The sequence below is a fragment of the Hyla sarda genome, chromosome 8, assembly GCF_029499605.1.
Source record: "Hyla sarda isolate aHylSar1 chromosome 8, aHylSar1.hap1, whole genome shotgun sequence".
Taxonomy (NCBI): domain Eukaryota; kingdom Metazoa; phylum Chordata; class Amphibia; order Anura; family Hylidae; genus Hyla; species Hyla sarda.
Genome location: NC_079196.1, coordinates 207,672,775 through 207,690,896, shown reverse-complemented (window position 1 = coordinate 207,690,896; position 18,122 = coordinate 207,672,775). Strand labels below are relative to the sequence as shown.

The 18,122-nt window shown below is 47.3% G+C and overlaps 2 protein-coding genes and 1 long non-coding RNA gene across 7 annotated transcripts in view; 1 reads left to right on the top strand and 2 right to left on the bottom strand.

Annotated features, from left to right (window-relative positions):
* The window catches only part of CAPN15 (calpain 15), a 75,941-nt gene extending 62,202 nt beyond the window's left edge, over positions 1-13,739 (bottom strand). The window contains exon 1 of one of the 4 annotated variants that reach the window (XM_056536456.1): positions 13,674-13,739. In XM_056536456.1, coding sequence (XP_056392431.1) covers positions 13,674-13,735 — 62 coding nt within the window. In that variant the 5' untranslated portion in view covers positions 13,736-13,739. Of the gene's footprint in view, positions 1-6,712; positions 6,732-10,368; positions 10,487-13,673 lie in introns of those variants that run through there. The other 3 variants (XM_056536458.1, XM_056536455.1, XM_056536460.1) reach the window with 3 other exon arrangements.
* The window catches only part of LOC130285170 (uncharacterized), a 161,973-nt gene that overhangs the window by 93,642 nt on the left and 50,209 nt on the right, over positions 1-18,122 (top strand). The gene's annotated exons all lie outside the window — the stretch shown is intronic.
* The window catches only part of RAB11FIP3 (RAB11 family interacting protein 3), a 91,221-nt gene continuing 88,110 nt past the window's right edge, over positions 15,012-18,122 (bottom strand). For both annotated transcript variants that reach the window (XM_056536452.1, XM_056536454.1), the window contains one exon: positions 15,012-18,103. In XM_056536452.1, coding sequence (XP_056392427.1) covers positions 18,094-18,103 — 10 coding nt within the window. In that variant the 3' untranslated portion in view covers positions 15,012-18,093. The remainder of the gene's footprint in view (positions 18,104-18,122) is intronic.

Sequence of the window (18,122 nt, the reverse complement as noted above, 5' to 3'; positions counted from 1 at the left end):
GAGAAGACCCAGCACTGCGCTGTAGTGAATTAATTTAAAGGGGTACTCCGATGAAAATGATTATTATTATTATTATTTATTTATTTATTTTTTTAAATCAACTGGTGCCAGGAAGTTAAACAGATTTGTAAATTACTTCTATAAAAAAAAAAATCTTAATCCTTCCTGTACTTATTAGCTGCTGAATACTACAGAGGAAATTCTTTTCTTTTTGAAACACAGAGCTGTCTGCTGACATCACGAGCACAGTGCTCTCTGCTGACATCTCTGTCTATGTCAGGAACTGTCCAGAACAGCATATGTTTTCTATGGGGATTTCCTTTTACTCTGGACAGTTCCTAAAATGGACAGAGATTTCAGCAGACAGCTCTGTGTTTCAAATGGAAAAGAATTTCCACTGTAGTATTCAGCAGCTAATAAGTACAGGAAGGATTAAGATTTTTTAATAGAAGTAATTTACAAATCTGTTTAACTTTCTGGCACCAAAAAAGTTTTTCACCGGAGTACCCCTTTAACGTCCTTGAAAATCTGCGATTCTGGAAGAGGCTGCTGTAAGGTGAAATTCCACAATGTGAATAGGCCCTTAGTGTACAATAAATAAAATGTTCAAACCTTGGAATTTCCACAATTTCATTCAACCACCGTTCTGCAAAAGTTGCTAAGCTGAATTGCAGAATTCCGTGGAAATTGCGGCAGAATTAAAATCTAATCTGTGTTCTTAAAAATTCCACTGAAATTCAAAACCCCATTGACTTTAATGGGATTCCACAAAATTAAACGGCTTATCCAAGAAAAAAAAAATGTTTTTATATATCAACTGGCTCCAGAAAGTTAAACAGATTTGTAAATTACTGTAAATTACTAAATTTTACTCCTTTCAGTACTTATGAGCTGCTGAAGTTGAGTTGTTCTTTTCTGTCTAAGTGCTCTCTGATGACACGTGTCTCGGGAACCATCCAGAGTAGAAGCAAATCCCCATAGCAAACCTCTTCTACTCTGTGCAGTTCCCGAGACAAGCAGAGATGTCAGCAGAGAGCACTGTTGCCAGACAGAAAAGAACAACTCAACTTCAGCAGCTGATAATTATTGAAAGGATTAAGATTTTTTAAATAGAAGCAATTTACTAATCTGTTTAACTTTCTGGAGCCAGTTGATATTTAAAAAAAATAAATAAATAAAAAAGTTTTTTTCCTGGAATACCCCTTCAAATTTTGCACAGTGTGGAATTTCCACTTTGTGAATGAGACAGCGGAATCCCATTAAAGTCTATTTCGGCAGAATTTCCCAAAATTCTGTCGTCTGCACATGGCCTAAAAACATAAAAACTAGAGTATTTCAGTCTCTATCTTCTATGCTGAGTTATGATGACTTAAAGTTACAGGCCTAAGGCCTGAGGTGGCACTACTGACAGATTCTGAGGAAACATGTCTCCCTAGTGATTTCTATGAGGTGTTGTCATGGTTACCTTATGTGGATTCAAGCCACCATTTGCTGTACATACCAAGGCTGGCCATACACATTAGCAATGTCAATCGAACTCACTGATCCTGGCCGTCTAATACGTACGGGAGGACCCGCCGAGTCTGCCCTGAAAGATGATGTCGGGGAAAGAAGGATCGTCCATGTTGAAGTCCCTCATCCGGGGAGATAGGTCACCACATGAGTTGTCTGACAGCGGTTTATGTACTGTTACTATATCGAACACATGAATGCTCAGCAGAGCAGAGCGTTCATGTGTATGCGGGGATGGGGAGAGACTGCAGTCGGCTGACTAAGCGTTCATGTGTGCGGGGAAGGAATGGGGGGAGATAGCCATCTTAGGTCTATGGCTACCTGACTGGCTTAGTGATACATACTTGTGGGGACACTGAATAAATTGGTGCTCTAAATCTACACAAGGCCTCCATAACAACACAGGCCCTGACAGTAATCAGATTCTGATGGCAACATGTCTCAGTAGTTCAGCCTCAGGCTTTGGGCCTACAATATCAACAAATTGTTTAGACAGTATAGATCAGTGGTCTTCAACCTGCGGACCTCCAGATGTTGCAAAACTACAACTCCCAGCATGCCCGGACAGCCAACGGCTGTCCGGGCATGCTGGGAGTTGTAGTTTTGCAACATCTGGAGGTCCGCAGGTTGAAGACCACTGGTATAGATGATATTGATAACAAGTAGGCCTATAAAAGCGTACCTGTAAGGAAGTGTTTCCCAACCAGGGCTCCTCCAGCTGTTGCAAAACTACAACACCTAGCATGCTGGGAGTTGTAGTTTTACAACAGCTGGAGGGGCCCTGGTTGGGAAACACTGCTGTAAGGATATGTTCACACTACAATACCAGACATTCCACGCTGAAATTCAGCGTGGATTCCGCTCTCAGTTCACACAGCGGGATGTTCGTTGCGTAGCTTCCATCGCAGATCCGAAAAATCTGTGGGCATAGTCCCGGCAATCAATAAAACTCAGATTTCCGAGACTTTATTTCGGCGGCAGTTTCCGCAAGACAATGAGGGAGATTTATCAATGGATTTAGACTTTTTTTTTTTTTTCCCTGTCTAAAATTGTTGCAGAGAAAGTCGCAGTCTACACAAGTGCGTCTTTTTTTGCGACTTTTGCTTTAGAGGACTTTTAGTCCATAATTCTAGGCTATTTTAGACGGTAAAAATGCATTGGTGCTGAATTTATCAATAGCGAAAATTCACATCGGGCGAAAGTGCGCTGAAATGTCAGACCATGTTGAAGCAGGTTTAAATACAGTCTAAACCGTAGATCCCGAAGTCATTGCGCAGAATTTATCAAGAGCCGTTCGACTTTTGATATATTAGGCGCAAAATAGACCGGCCTTACGCTCTGTAGGTTGGTCTATATTGATGCGGGAAATAGACAACTTTGATAAATCATCCCCCCCCCCCCCCTCCCAAATAAACGTTGTTTTGAATGGTGCGGATAATTTGGCTGTCCAGGCATGCTGGGAGTTGTAGTTTTGCAACACTTGGAGGACCTATTCATGCAATAGCTGATAAGGGTTTGACGTGGACCCCCACCTGTCACAATATTGGGGGTCCGGAGTGTCCCTATTACATGTGGAGACGATGGCTCAACTGGCTCCAGAAAGTTAAACAGATTTTTTAATTTACTCTTATTAAAAAAAAAAATGTTAATCCTTCCAATAATTATCAGCTGCTTAAGTTGAGTTTTTCTGTCTGGCAACAGTGCTCTCTGCTGACATCTCTGCTTGTCTCGGGAACTGCACAGAGTAGAAGAGGTTTTCTATGGGGATTCGCTTCTACTCTGGACAGTTCCCGAGACAGGTGTCAGAGAGCACTTAGACAGAAAAGAACAACTCAACTTCAGCAGCTCATAAGTACTGATCTGTTTAAAGGGGTATTCCAGGCCAAAACTATAATTAATATATATATATATATATTTATATTTTTTTTTTTTTTTTTTTTTGTAAATTACTTCTATAAAAAAAATCTTAATCCTTCCAATAGTTATTAGCTGCTGAAATTTTCTGTCTAACTGCTCAATGATGATGTCACGTCCCGGGAGCTGTGCATGATGGGAAAATATCCCCATAGGAACTGCACAGCTCCCGGGACGTGAGTCATCAGAAAGCAGTTAGACAGAAAACAGCAACTCAACTGCAGAAGCTAATAACTATTGGAAGGATTAAGATTTTTTAATAGAAGTAATTTACAAATCTGTTTAACTTTCCGGAGACAGTTGATATATAAAAAAAAAGTTTGGGCCTGGAATATCCCTTTAACTTTCTGGAGCCAGATAGTTAAACAGATCAGTACTTATGAGCTGCTGAAGATGAGTTTTTCTTTTCTAAGTGCTCTCTGATGACACCTGTCCAGAGTAGAAGCAAATCCCCATAGCAAACCTCTTCTACCCTGTGCAGTTCCTGAGACAGACAGAGATGTCAGCAGAGAGCACTGTTAGACAAAATAAAAACTGAACTTCAGCAGCTGATAATTATTGGAAGGATTTTTCCTGGATAACCCCTTTAATTAAAATTTTTTTTTTTAAATTACGATAAAAATGGTTCAATTTTTCACAGTAATTTTAGAAAATAATAAAATTCCCACGTGTGAACACAGCCGTATTACAGAGGGCGATATCGCCCGTTGTAACCGGGATCTTCCCGCCAATAACATTTCTCACCAGATCCCATATACCACAGCGTATCTGGTGTAGACACCTTATTTTATATGCTTCTCTGTAACAGCCTAATAATCCATAATATCCAATAATCTGGAATCTATTAGGTGCGGCTAATGCCATATTAAGTCCTTGTTACTATAAGTATACGCGTATATAACGTGTTACTCGCTCCGTCGCTTCTCTTCCGTAGACATGTCCTGAGGACTAGCAGATCGCATGTCAGATGACTCAAGGAGTGACTCAGGATTTTATATACAGATCATACACAACCCTGGTATTTCCTGCTCATACAGGAGAGTCGTCCACGTTTTACAGCCTAACCCTATATGTCCCCGATACCGTCACGGGAGATGGGATATGAGGAAAGGCCTCGCGCTGTAGAGCTAAGGGGCACTATCTTCTTAGGGGTACGTTCACACGTGCCTTATTATGCCGCGTATTTTCTGCAGCTGATTTTGCTACCCATTGATTTTAAAGGGGTACTCTGCTGGAAAACATCTTATCCCCTAAGGATAGGGGATAAGATTTATGATCAAAGGGGTCCTGCCGCTGGGGACCCCCCGCGATCTCCGGGCCGGCAGCATCTATTCGTGATGTCATGCCACGCCCCCTCCATTCATGTCTATGGGAGGAGGCGTGACGGCTATGTAATAGCCGTCACGCCTCCTCCCATAGACATGAATGGAGGGGGCGTGGTGACTGTAGTCGCCAGTCATCCGGCACAGAGCGAAGTTTGCTCCTTACACCTGATGACTGGGGTGCCGCAGCAGCGGGACCCCCACGATTAGAGATTTTATGCCCTAACGTTCACATAGGGGATAAGATGTTTTCCGGCAGAGTACCCCTTTAAAGTAATGGGTAGCAAAATCAGCTGCAGAAAATAGGCAGCATAATAAGGCACGTGTGACCGTACCCCAAGGGTCAGTTCACACGTGCGTATTTTCTGCTCCAAATTTGTTGTAGCAGTTTTTTGCTGCCCATTGAGTAGAACAATCTGCTACAGAAAATCTGCAGCAGAAAATATAAAAGAGTGTAGTGACCCTAAGGGTACGTTCACATGTGCGTATCTTGCTGCAGATTTTCTTCAGTTGAATTAACCTAAGGGTTCATTCACACGAGTGGATTTCGTGCAGATTTAGCTACCAATGTCATCAATGTGTTGGTAGAAAATCTGCAATATTGGCAAATTTGCTGATTTTCTGCAGAGCTATTGAAGTAAATGGTAGCAAAATCTGCAAATACGCTGCAAGAAAATCCACACGAACCCTGGGGGCCATTTTTTTTTTTGGACTACGGAATCTCTGGTTGGAGATATTCTGGGCAAAGATTTAATCTGTAGCGTGGACCACTTGTCCCTTTAGACTGCAATGCATTTTAAGTGCATTCCGTCAAAAGAATGATCATGAATGGTGCAGCAGAATCCTATTGAAAACAATGGGAGGCTGCTGCACTGTATTTTCCACAGCAAAACTGCGGAGCAAAAGTCAGCTCAGAAGATACGTAGGGTGAATAGGCCCTAAAGAGGAATTGTGTAAAAACAAACATGCTGCAGAAGCCCATTACTTACCTGTGTCTGAGGGTCTCTTCCTAGGTCACTCTCCCGCTGTGATTTCTGGTTGAGCAGTTGCTTAGTACTAGAATTCCCAGAATGCATTAGTTTCCCTCAGCTCTTCATCACAGCCCTCCCACAGCACTACTGCCAGTTCCCCACCCAGAGCTGCTGCAGAACATCTTCACACAGCAAGTATGCAAAAGCTGCTGTATTCATTCCCTGTCTGCTCCTCTACCTTTGGCATTGTTCAGCACAAGGCAGCATGCTGTAACCAAGCTTCATTCTCCCCCCCACACAACTTCCTGTCAGGAGAGAGACAAAGAATCCGGGGAGCTGCTGAGACAACACTACACTGACCATAGGAGGACTACACAACTTTGTGTCAGTAGATAAGGAGGAGCTGCTGAGACAACACCAAACTGATCCACCCAGAGCTGCTGCAGAACATCTTCACACAGCAAGTATGCAAAAGCTGCTGTATTCATTCCCTGTCTGCTCCTCTACCTGTGGCATTGTTCTGCACAAGGCAGCGCGCTGTAACCAAGCTTCATTCTTCCCACACAACTTTCTGTCAGGAGAGAGACAAAGAAACCGGGCAGCTGCTGAGACAACACTACACTGACCATAGGAGGACTAAAAAACTTCCTGTCAGTAGATAAGGAGGAGCTGCTGAGGCAACACCACACTGACAATGAGAGGACTACATAATTTTTTGTAAGTAGAGAGTGAGGAGCTGGGAAGCTGCTGAGACAACACCACATTGACCATGAGAGGACTACACAACTCCCTCTCAGGGGTGAATCACGCAAAAAGCCAACACAATTTGTGATACAACTATATAAGTTAAACATCTGGGGGGGGGGTGATAGTTTAATTTAAAAAAACAAAATTATGATACTAGAATACCCCTTTAATAGAGAAAGATGCCCCCCCACATGTACAATCATATCGACCCCCCCATTGGCTGCTGGGACAGATAAATAAACATACCTCGCCTATAGATAGTCCAGGACGACATTGACCCTAGAGTCCGGAAATGGAGCAGCGCACTGGTGTGAGGATAGATAACGAACGTGTCAGATGACAGAACGCCCAGATCGCCCACAACGCCCTGTAACCCGCAGATAAGAGAACAGACACAGAAACCTTCACTAACAACAGAAACACTAAAAACACAAACTGTTCACCTCCAAGATCTGCAAAACTACAACTCCCAGCATGCCCGGACAGCCGTTGGCTGTCCGGGCATGCTGGGAGTTGTAGTTTTGCAACAGCTGGAGGTCCGCAGTTTGGAGACCACTGGTGTAAAACTTTGAAGTGTGTAATTAGAAGCTAGAAACAGCGCCGCCCCTGTGCACAGGCTGTGTCCGGTATTGCAGTATTCACCTGATGGAGCTGAGCTGCAATACCAGACGTAGCGCAGACAAGGGTTTGTCCTATATCTCCTTCCTTATGGAGCTGATCCAACTTTTGGCAAAGACTTTAATGGTTCCCTGAACTTTACCCGTAAAAGGGTCCATAAAACATCAGCCGGCGTCACACAAGAGAGACCAGTATAGGATATCTATATACATGTGTATAAATACACACCGGGGCGGGGAGTGATGGGGTGTCCTGTACAGGGGGTGGAGGGTGATGGGGTGTCCTGTACAGGGGGGTGGAGGGTGACGGGGTGTCCTGCACAGGGGGGGGTGGAGGGTGACGGGGTGTCCTGCACAGGGGGGGTGGAGGGTGACAGGGTGTCCTGCACAGGGGGGGGTGGAGGGTGATGGGGTGTCCTGTACAGGGGGTGGAGGGTGATGGGGTGTCCTGTACAGGGGGTGGAGGGTGATGGGGTGTCCTGTACAGGGGGGTGGAGGGTGACGGGGTGTCCTGCACAGGGGGGGGTGGAGGGTGATGGGGTGTCCTGCACAGGGGGGGGGGGTGGAGGGTGATGGGGTGTCCTGCACAGTGGGTGGAGGGTGATGGGGTGTCCTGCACAGGGGGGTGGAGGGTGATGGGGTGTCCTGCACAGGGGGGTGGAGGGTGATGGGGTGTCCTGCACAGGGGGGGGGTGGAGGGTGATGGGGTGTCCTGCACAGGGGGGGGGTGGAGGGTGATGGGGTGTCCTGCACAGGGGGGGGGTGGAGGGTGATGGGGTGTCCTGCACAGGGGGGGGGTGGAGGGTGATGGGGTGTCCTGCACAGGGGGGTGGAGGGTGATGGGGTGTCCTGCACAGGGGGTGGAGGGTGATGGGGTGTCCTGTACAGGGGGGTGGAGGGTGATGGGGTGTCCTGCACAGGGGGGTGGAGGGTGATGGGGTGTCCTGCACAGGGGGGGGGTGGAGGGTGATGGGGTGTCCTGCACAGGGGGGTGGAGGGTGATGGGGTGTCCTGCACAGGGGGTGGAGGGTGATGGGGTGTCCTGTACAGGGGGGTGGAGGGTGATGGGGTGTCCTGCACAGGGGGGTGGAGGGTGATGGGGTGTCCTGTACAGGGGGGTGGAGGGTGATGGGGTGTCCTGTACAGGGGGGTGGAGGGTGATGGGGTGTCCTGCACAGGGGGGTGGAGGGTGATGGGGTGTCCTGCACAGGGGGGTGGAGGGTGATGGGGTGTCCTGCACAGGGGGGTGGAGGGTGATGGGGTGTCCTGCACAGGGGGGTGGAGGGTGATGGGGTGTCCTGCACAGGGGGGTGGAGGGTGATGGGGTGTCCTGCACAGGGGGGTGGAGGGTGATGGGGTGTCCTGCACAGGGGGGTGGAGGGTGATGGGGTGTCCTGCACAGGGGGGTGGAGGGTGATGGGGTGTCCTGCACAGGGGGGTGGAGGGTGATGGGGTGTCCTGCACAGGGGGGTGGAGGGTGATGGGGTGTCCTGTACAGGGGGGTGGAGGGTGATGGGGTGTCCTGTACAGGGGGGTGGAGGGTGATGGGGTGTCCTGTACAGGGGGGTGGAGGGTGATGGGGTGTCCTGTACAGGGGGGTGGAGGGTGATGGGGTGTCCTGCACAGGGGGGTGGAGGGTGATGGGGTGTCCTGCACAGGGGGGTGGAGGGTGATGGGGTGTCCTGCACAGGGGGGTGGAGGGTGATGGGGTGTCCTGCACAGGGGGGTGGAGGGTGATGGGGTGTCCTGCACAGGGGGGGTGGAGGGTGATGGGGTGTCCTGCACAGGGGGGGTGGAGGGTGATGGGGTGTCCTGTACAGGGGGGTGGAGGGTGATGGGGTGTCCTGTACAGGGGGGTGGAGGGTGATGGGGTGTCCTGTACAGGGGGGTGGAGGGTGATGGGGTGTCCTGTACAGGGGGGTGGAGGGTGATGGGGTGTCCTGTACAGGGGGGTGGAGGGTGATGGGGTGTCCTGTACAGGGGGGTGGAGGGTGATGGGGTGTCCTGTACAGGGGGGTGGAGGGTGATGGGGTGTCCTGTACAGGGGGGTGGAGGGTGATGGGGTGTCCTGTACAGGGGGGTGGAGGGTGATGGGGTGTCCTGTACAGGGGGGTGGAGGGTGATGGGGTGTCCTGTACAGGGGGGTGGAGGGTGATGGGGTGTCCTGTACAGGGGGGTGGAGGGTGATGGGGTGTCCTGTACAGGGGGGTGGAGGGTGATGGGGTGTCCTGTACAGGGGGGTGGAGGGTGATGGGGTGTCCTGTACAGGGGGGTGGAGGGTGATGGGGTGTCCTGTACAGGGGGGTGGAGGGTGATGGGGTGTCCTGCACAGGGGGGTGGAGGGTGATGGGGTGTCCTGCACAGGGGGGTGGAGGGTGATGGGGTGTCCTGCACAGGGGGGTGGAGGGTGATGGGGTGTCCTGTACAGGGGGTGGAGGGTGATGGGGTGTCCTGCACAGGGGGGTGGAGGGTGATGGGGTGTCCTGTACAGGGGGTGGAGGGTGATAGGGTGTCCTGTAAAGGGGGGTGGAGGGTGATGGGGTGTCCTGTACAGGGGGTGGAGGGTGATGGGGTGTCCTGTACAGGGGGTGGAGGGTGATGGGGTGTCCTGCACAGGGGGGTGGAGGGTGATGGGGTGTCCTGTACAGGGGGTGGAGGGTGATGGGGTGTCCTGCACAGGGGGGTGGAGGGTGATGGGGTGTCCTGCACAGGGGGGTGGAGGGTGATGGGGTGTCCTGCACAGGGGGGTGGAGGGTGATGGGGTGTCCTGTACAGGGGGTGGAGGGTGATGGGGTGTCCTGCACAGGGGGGTGGAGGGTGATGGGGTGTCCTGTACAGGGGGTGGAGGGTGATGGGGTGTCCTGCACAGGGGGGTGGAGGGTGATGGGGTGTCCTGTACAGGGGGTGGAGGGTGATGGGGTGTCCTGCACAGGGGGGTGGAGGGTGATGGGGTGTCCTGCACAGGGGGGTGGAGGGTGATGGGGTGTCCTGCACAGGGGGGTGGAGGGTGATGGGGTGTCCTGCACAGGGGGGTGGAGGGTGATGGGGTGTCCTGTACAGGGGGTGGAGGGTGATGGGGTTGTCCTGTACAGGGGGTGGAGGGTGATGGGGTTGTCCTGTACAGGGGGTGGAGGGTGATGGGGTGTCCTGTAAAGGGGGTGGGATCCTCCATTCAGGGGTTACAGGAGAAGGAGAGGTCACAGTCCTCCCTGTATTCCGGAGGTGACAGCCGCCCTGTCCCTGCCCGATCTGTCAGTGCTATAGTCCCCTCTATATGTCACATACCGTGAGGACTCCCAGGACCGCTCCGATCGCTGCCGGTTCCTTCTCACCCGGTTTCCTTCCTCTCCTCTATTTCCGGGTCTCCGCAGCTCAGCAGCTCCACCCGCCGGCTGAATGACGCAAGCACCGCCCTGTGCGCATTGCGAACTACAAATCCCGGCAGCCATCGCGCTCAGTCTCTGGTGCGTTACCGTCTATGTGTGCGCTATTCCGTCAGTCCCCACAGCTCATTCTATCATTAATCTTGTTTGATGCATTTTATGTATTTGTATCTTCCATTCCTGATAAATTTTTCATTAGATCTTCCTCCCAGCTACTTCTTAGTCCTATCTGTTCCTGGGAAAGCTGGGTGAGAACAAATATGGCGCCATTATAAACTGATGGGGTCCAACGGGAGACTCCATTATAAACCGATGGGGTCCACCAAGAGACTCCATTATAAACCAATAGGGTCTGTCGGAAGACTCCATTATAAACTTAAGGGGCCCATCTGAAGACTCCAATATAAACCAATGGGATTTGCCTGAAGACCATTAAAAACTCATGGGGTGCACCCAAAAATACTCCATTATATACTGAAGGAGTCCAGCTAAAGACTCCCTTATAAACCGATGGGACCAGCCGGGAGATTCCATCATAAACCGATGGGACCAGCAGGGAGATTCCATTATAAACCAATGGGGTCCATGTAAAGACTCCATTATAAACCGATGGGACCAGCAAGGAGATTCCATTATAAACCAATGGGGTCCATGTAAAGACTCCCTTATAAACCGATGGGACCAGCCGGGAGATTCCATCATAAACCAATGATGTCTGCTGGAAGACTCCATTATAAACTGGCGGGGTCCGCCATGAGACTCCGTTATAAACCAATGGGGTCTATCTAAACACTACATTATAAACCGATAGATTCCCCTGGGAGACTCCAATATAAATCTATGGCAAATATTGGGAGACTACATTATAAACCAATGGGGTCTGACGGGAGACTCTAAAAGGGTCCATCCTGAAGACTTAATCATAAACTGATGGGGTCCGCTTGGAGACTTCATTAAAAAAAAATGGGGTCCATCTGAAGACTCCATTTTAAAACATGGTGTCCATCTAAAGAATCCATTTAATACTGATGGGGTCCATGGAAACTCAATTATAAACCTAACACATCTGTAAGGAGACTCCATTATAATAGCGATGGGGTCCAAAGGGAGACTCAATCATAAATCAATGGGGTCCATTTGGAGACTCCATCATTAACTGATGGGGTCTACCAGGAGACTCTATGATAAATCAATGGGGTCCATTGGGTGACTTCATTATAAAGTGATGTGGTCAATTGGGAAACTCCATTATAGATCAATGGGGTCCACTAGGAGACTCCATTATAGATCGATGGGGTCTGTCAGAAAACTCCATTATAAATTGATGGGGTCCTTTGGGAGGCACCATCATAATCCAATGTCATCTGTTAGGAAAATCCATTATAAACCGATGGGGTCCAGTGGGAGACTCTACCGTAAACCGATGGCGCCTGTCAAGGACTCCATTAGACACCAAAGTGGTGCGTCAAGTGACAAATCTGGCGCTAAGTGGCGTTTTTTTGTTAGACACACAAACCACAACGCAACGCTGGATCCATTACCTGACAAAGACCAGAACGACTGAAGAACTCTGAGGAGACTTCCTAATATTCCTCAAAATGACTTCACAGGTACATTGGGGGAGATTTATCAAAACTTGTGCAGAGGAAGAGGGGGTGCAGTTGTCCATGGCAACCAATCACATTGCTTTCTTTTCTGCAGAGGCCTTATTAAAAATGAAAGTAGCAATCTGATTGGTTGCTATGGGCAACTGGACACTTTTCCTATGGACAGGTTTTGATAAATCTCCCCCATTATACCTTATAACACACACTACTGCTGCAGAACCTCTTTTCCCTCTTTAAAAGGGGAAATTTCTGTCCAACATTAAATTTAAAACTCCATTTTCGGAAAGAAGAGCTGCAGATACTGTATTTTGACGCTCTATAGGAGCTTAGGCACAGAACCATATAAGATGCACTGCAGCTGCTGAAGAACACCTTTGTTCTAGCAAATCTGGAATAAACTCTTGTGTTTGTATCAAAGTAGGTGTTCATGCAAATGCAGGGTTTCTAAACCAGTGTGTGTCTCCAGCTGTTGCAGAACTACAACTCCCAGCATGCCCGGACAGCCTTTGGCTGTCCGGGCATGCTGGGAGTTGTAGTTTTGCAACAGCTGGAGGCACACTGGTGGGGAAAAATTGTTGTAATGTAAATATGGACACACTTTTTGTGTCTGTATTGTGGCCAATGATGGTCAGTTCAGATCATAAGCCCAAAACATAAGAACGCCGTAGCATTTTGTGGTTTTTATTTTATTTTTTTTCCTTAAAAAAAAAGTAGGATTTAGGCTTGGCGTTTAGTTATTTTTTTTTTTCATTTTATTTTATAACATTTTTTTAAAGTCATGTGATTTATTCATCATGTGATGCAGGGATTTCTAATGAATAAATGGCATGAAAAAATCCGGGAAAAGACGCCAATACAAAACAAAAACAGCATTTTTTTTTTTCTATTATTATTTTTTTGCTCCAATAGACTTCTACTGAAGAGAAACGCTAAGATTTTAGGGGAGATTCATCAAAACCTGTGTAGAGGAAGTGCGGCGCAGTTGCCCATAGCAAACAGATGGCTTTAATTTTTTTTTTTACAGGCCTCTTTAATCAAAAGAAGCAATCTGATTGGTTGCTATGGGCAACTGCACCGCACTTCCTCTACACAGGTTTTGATAAATCTCCCCCCATGTTCCCAAAAAATGCCATAGTCTCAACATACTGCAATTCCGCAAAACTGCCACTGAGCCCCCAAAATCCCAGAAAACCATCAAAGAGGATAGAAAAAAAAAATATGCAAAGAGCGTTTGGCATTTCATCAATCCCTATTGACTTTTCGCTAACTTCTGGCTGCTGTTTTTTTAACAACAAAAAAAAAACAAACAAAAAAAAAAATCTAAAACCTGCTGTGCGCACAAATACGGACGCAAAAATGTGTCCGTATAACACTAGTGTGAACAAGCCAATAGGGTATTTCCCATAATGCTTTGCGGTCTGTGAGCAGTAGTTTCTTTTGAGGAAAAATTGACCAGTTGCCCATAGCAACCAATCAGATCGCTTCTTTCCTTTTCACAAAGGCCTCTGAAAAATGAAAGAAGCGATCTGATTGGTTGCTATGGGCAACTGGTTAACTTGTCCTCTGCACAAGTTTAAAAAAAAAAATCTTAGTTACATACGTTCTAGGGAAGGCTGGGTAGGAACCAATATGGCGCACAAATATGGACGCCATGTTGCCCATAGCAACCAATCAGATCACTTCTTTCAGTTTTACAAAGGCCTCTGAAAAGTGAAAGAAGTGATCTGATTGGGTGCTATGGGCAACTGGTTAACTCTGCACAAGTTTAAAAAAAAAAAAATCTTAGTTACATACGTTCTAGGGAAGGCTGGGTAGGAACCAATATGGCCGCCATTAAGGCTCCCACAGCCCCCAATCATACAGTTCTGTCTTTACAAAACTCTTTTCACTCAAAAGGGGTTAAAGGAACTCAGCCTGATGTCTTCCGAAACAGCGCCACCTGTGCCCTCAGGTTGTGTGCGGTATTGCAGCTCCGTTTCATTGAAGTAAATGGAGCCAAGTTATAATACGACACACAACCTGAGGACAGGTGTGGCACTGTTTTTGGAAGAAATCAGCTCTGTTTCTATTCCTGGATATTAGCTTAAAGGAATACTCCATTGGAAAACATTTTCTATTAAATCAACTGGTGCCAGAAAGTTAAACAGATTTGTAAATTACTTCTATTAATAAAACCTTAATCCTTCCAGTACTTAGCTGTTGTATGATCCACAGGAAGTCCTTTCCTTTTTTGAATTTCCTTTCTGTCTGACCACAGTGCTCTCTGCTGACACCTCTGTCCATATCAGGAACTGTCCAGAGTAGGAGAAAATCTCAATAGAAAACCTCTCCTGCTCTGGACAGTTCCTGACATGCGCAGAGGTGTCAGCAGAGAGCACTGTGGTCAGACAGAAAAAAAAAAAAAAGAGCTTTCTGTGGATCACATACAGCAGCTGATAAGTACTGGAAGGATGAAGATTTTTTTTTATAGAAGTCATTTACAAATCTGTTTAACTTTCTGGCACCAGTTGATTTAAAAGAAAAATGTTTTTCAGTGGAGTAGCCCTATAAGATCTGCAAGTCTATGGGACGGACTTGCAATACCAGACACCGCCCCTGGACTAGGGTGGCGCTATTTTACGTAAGAAAAAAAGCAGACCCCATTTCTTGAGAAGTGGTCTCCAAACTGTGGCCCTCCAGCTGTTGCAAAACTACAACTCCCAGCATGCCCGGACAGCCGTTGGCTGTCCGGGCATGCTGGGAGTTGTAGTTTTGCAACAGCTGGAGGGCCACAGTTTGGAGACCACTGCTCTAGAGTTAAAGTTACATCTGCCATTTTGGCCATAAACCTCCAATGTTACTAGTCAGGATTTTTTTTTAATGATGAGCGGCGATCAGTGTTTAACACCGCTTATCTCCGGCTAACAACGCGTCCCGAATCAAGCACACAGCAACGCGATTTGTTCCTGCAATCAAACAGTTTTATTCCTCACCAGAAATTTCTGAAAATACACAAAGATAAAGCAAATGATCTCAGAATTAAATTAAACAATTGATTCTTTTTTTTAATTTACAAGTCAATGTACTTTCATGCTCCATAGCGCCCTCCGTCTGCACAGCCACGTAAACGCAGCCTACGACCGTCATCAGCCCATCTGTATGAAGCCAGCGATGTCACCAAACCACCGAACCGGGACAGGATTTGCAATTTCTAGATTTGGGCTGGAATCGCAGTTTTTGTTGGGGGGAGGTTTTGTAGCCAAATTCTGGAGTGAATTTAAAAAGGAATGGAAAATGGCTCCAAAAATTTCACAAAAACTGCATGTGTGATTCCTGCCCTAAATAAATTAAAAAAGGGGTTGTATCCAGGAATAGATAAAACAGCACCACCCCTGTCCGCAGGTGGTATTGCAACTTGGCTCCATTTACTTCAATGAAATGGAGCTGCAGTACCACACACAACCTGAGGACAGGGGTGGCGCTGTTTATAGAAGAAATTAGTGTTTTTTCTAGGCCGGAATAACCCCTTTAATGTATAGGATTACCTCTGTGTTACAGAACAGATCTTGTAATGGCCAAAACCTATAATATAGCCAGGAGAGGGCACACTCTCACCATCTATTTGGATTCGTTCGAACGGGAGTTCACCATAGAGGCGGCCATGATGCCTGCGGAGAGGGGGAGGTAGTCTAAAGTGGCTGTGTACCTGGTTTCTATACATAGTGCGGATTTATAAGCCTCCACCTCTCCAGGTGGGAAAGGGGGGGGGGGGAGGGGGGGTCAAAGCAACATTAGCAACCAATGCTGGTAGGGGGGCAAACAAATGCAGTGCCCCGTGTGCTGTGGGGGTGATCTAGCACCAGGAGGAAGGGCCTCTTTAAAGATGTAAGCTCCCTCCTTTACGTGTATTGCCGTGCATTATTTGGTGACAGAACTACGACTCCCAACAAGTTTTCAAAATGTGCAAAAATGTGGCCAGAAAAGGAGAAAAGTAATAAATAAATAGAAATAAATTGCAGAATTAAAAAGACCACTAGGGGGAGCCGTCCCAACATTCAAATATTTGACCAAATCCATTTTAAAGTATATATATATATCAGTGTTTCTTAACCAGTGTGCCTCCAGCTTTTGCAAAACTACAACTCCCATCAGTGTTTCTTAACCAGTGTGCCTCCAGCTGTTGCAAAACTACAACTCCCATCAGTGTTTCTTAACCAGTGTGCCTCCAGCTGTTGCAAAACTACAACTCCCATAGGTGTTTCTTAACCAGTGTGCCTCCAGCTGTTGCAAAACTACAACTCCCATCAGTGTTTCTTAACCAGTGTGCCTCCAGCTGTTGCAAAACTACAACTCCCAGCATGCCCGGACAGCAATTGGCTGTCCGGGCATGCTGGGAGTTGTAGTTTTGCAACAGCTGGAGGGCTGCAGTTTGGAGACCACTTCTCAAGAAATGGGGTCTGCTTTTTTTTCCCTCTTCCGTAGTAATAGCGCCACCCTAGTCCAGGGGCTGTGTCTGGTATTGCAAGTCTGTCCCACACACTTGCAGATCTTAAAGGGGTACTTAAAGAAAACATTTTCTTTTTGGTTTTGCAACAGCTGGAGGCACACTGGTTAGGAAACACTGGTATATAACCTAGAGAAATGGCGCAGCGTACTTATTTTATTTTTTTTGGCATCTTAAACTGAATTCATCTCCTAGCATACGGCCATACCGGAGACACGTCTGTAAAGATCCTTTACGTCACTGCCGCAAACAACCCTAACCCTACCCTCCTCAGTCAGGGGGGGGGGGGATGTATTGCTATGCCCTTGGCCACGACGCGGTCAACAAAAATCCAGTGACTTGACAGAAAAAGCGTCATCCCGGAGGATCCCGTCCGTTCCTTATACCTGTAATATTTACAGCTCTATATATATATATCTATAGAATTTCCTTTATTTTTATATCTACTTATGTACATACACATATAGAAACTTTCTTCAAAAGTTGTCTAAAAATGTGATTATTTTTTTGTTTTTTCTGCAAATAAAAGGGGAAAAAAAAGTGAGAGAACAAGCGCCACCCCCCTAGTAATTCATGAGTGATTTTAACCCTCTCGGTGCCGGGATAGGCTGGTCAGGTGACTGGTGAAGCACCATGAAGTCATATATTGGGGGGGGGGGGGGGGGGGGGTAGGGCTTAGGGTTGACCGTAGCAGCCTGCTGTGTGTGTATATAGGGTTTGCGTGATCTGGTACGCACACGTGTTTGTGCAAATTATATGCATATAGGAGATCACTAGGGATCGGGTTAGAGATCCCTATAGTGTATAAATAGAGCAAGCATAGGAAACAACAGCTTCCTGGTGCTGGGAGTGAATGCTGGGGTAGGGGCCCAAAGAACTGTCATTTTCTTACCTCCGCTACAGAGCCGGCCTGATGCCATGACAGTAAGATCTTATAAGACCCTACTTAAAAATGAATGAGAAACCTGTTTAAATTATTTAACATTATTACCGTTCGACACCCACACCCCCCCCCCACCCCGTGACGCTATTACATACGGATCCCATGTGCACCTCTACGCCGCCTATATACAATTGTGCATTGAGACAACAATATATACACATTCATTCAACAATCGCCTTCAAGTCCGTGTTGGGGGAAAAAAAACACATTCGCAGTTATCCGGCGAGTCCGAGCCCACGGCGGTGGACCGCTATAACATTCCGATAGTGGTCTCTTAAGCCGATGCAAAAGCGGTGAGAGCGAGGTCTTCGAAAAAGGTGTGGAAGGGATTTCGAGATGTTCCTCAGAGAGGCAGCAAGTCTACCGGAGTCTCTGCGAATTCGTTCAGACGCAAGCGTTAAGACAAAAAAATAAATAAAAGACGACTTTTCTGACGCACGACAGCGATCTTCATGGAAGCCCGGAAGGTTCACGCGCCAGAGCGGATCGGCCTCAGTGCTCAAGAACGGTGCTCTGCCTCCTCTGTTTTTTTGGGGGTGTTTTTTTGGGATCATGGGCAGAGCTGCGTCTTACTCGTGGACTGGCTTGTTAGGGTTAATGCATCCTGCAAGAAAAAAAAAAAA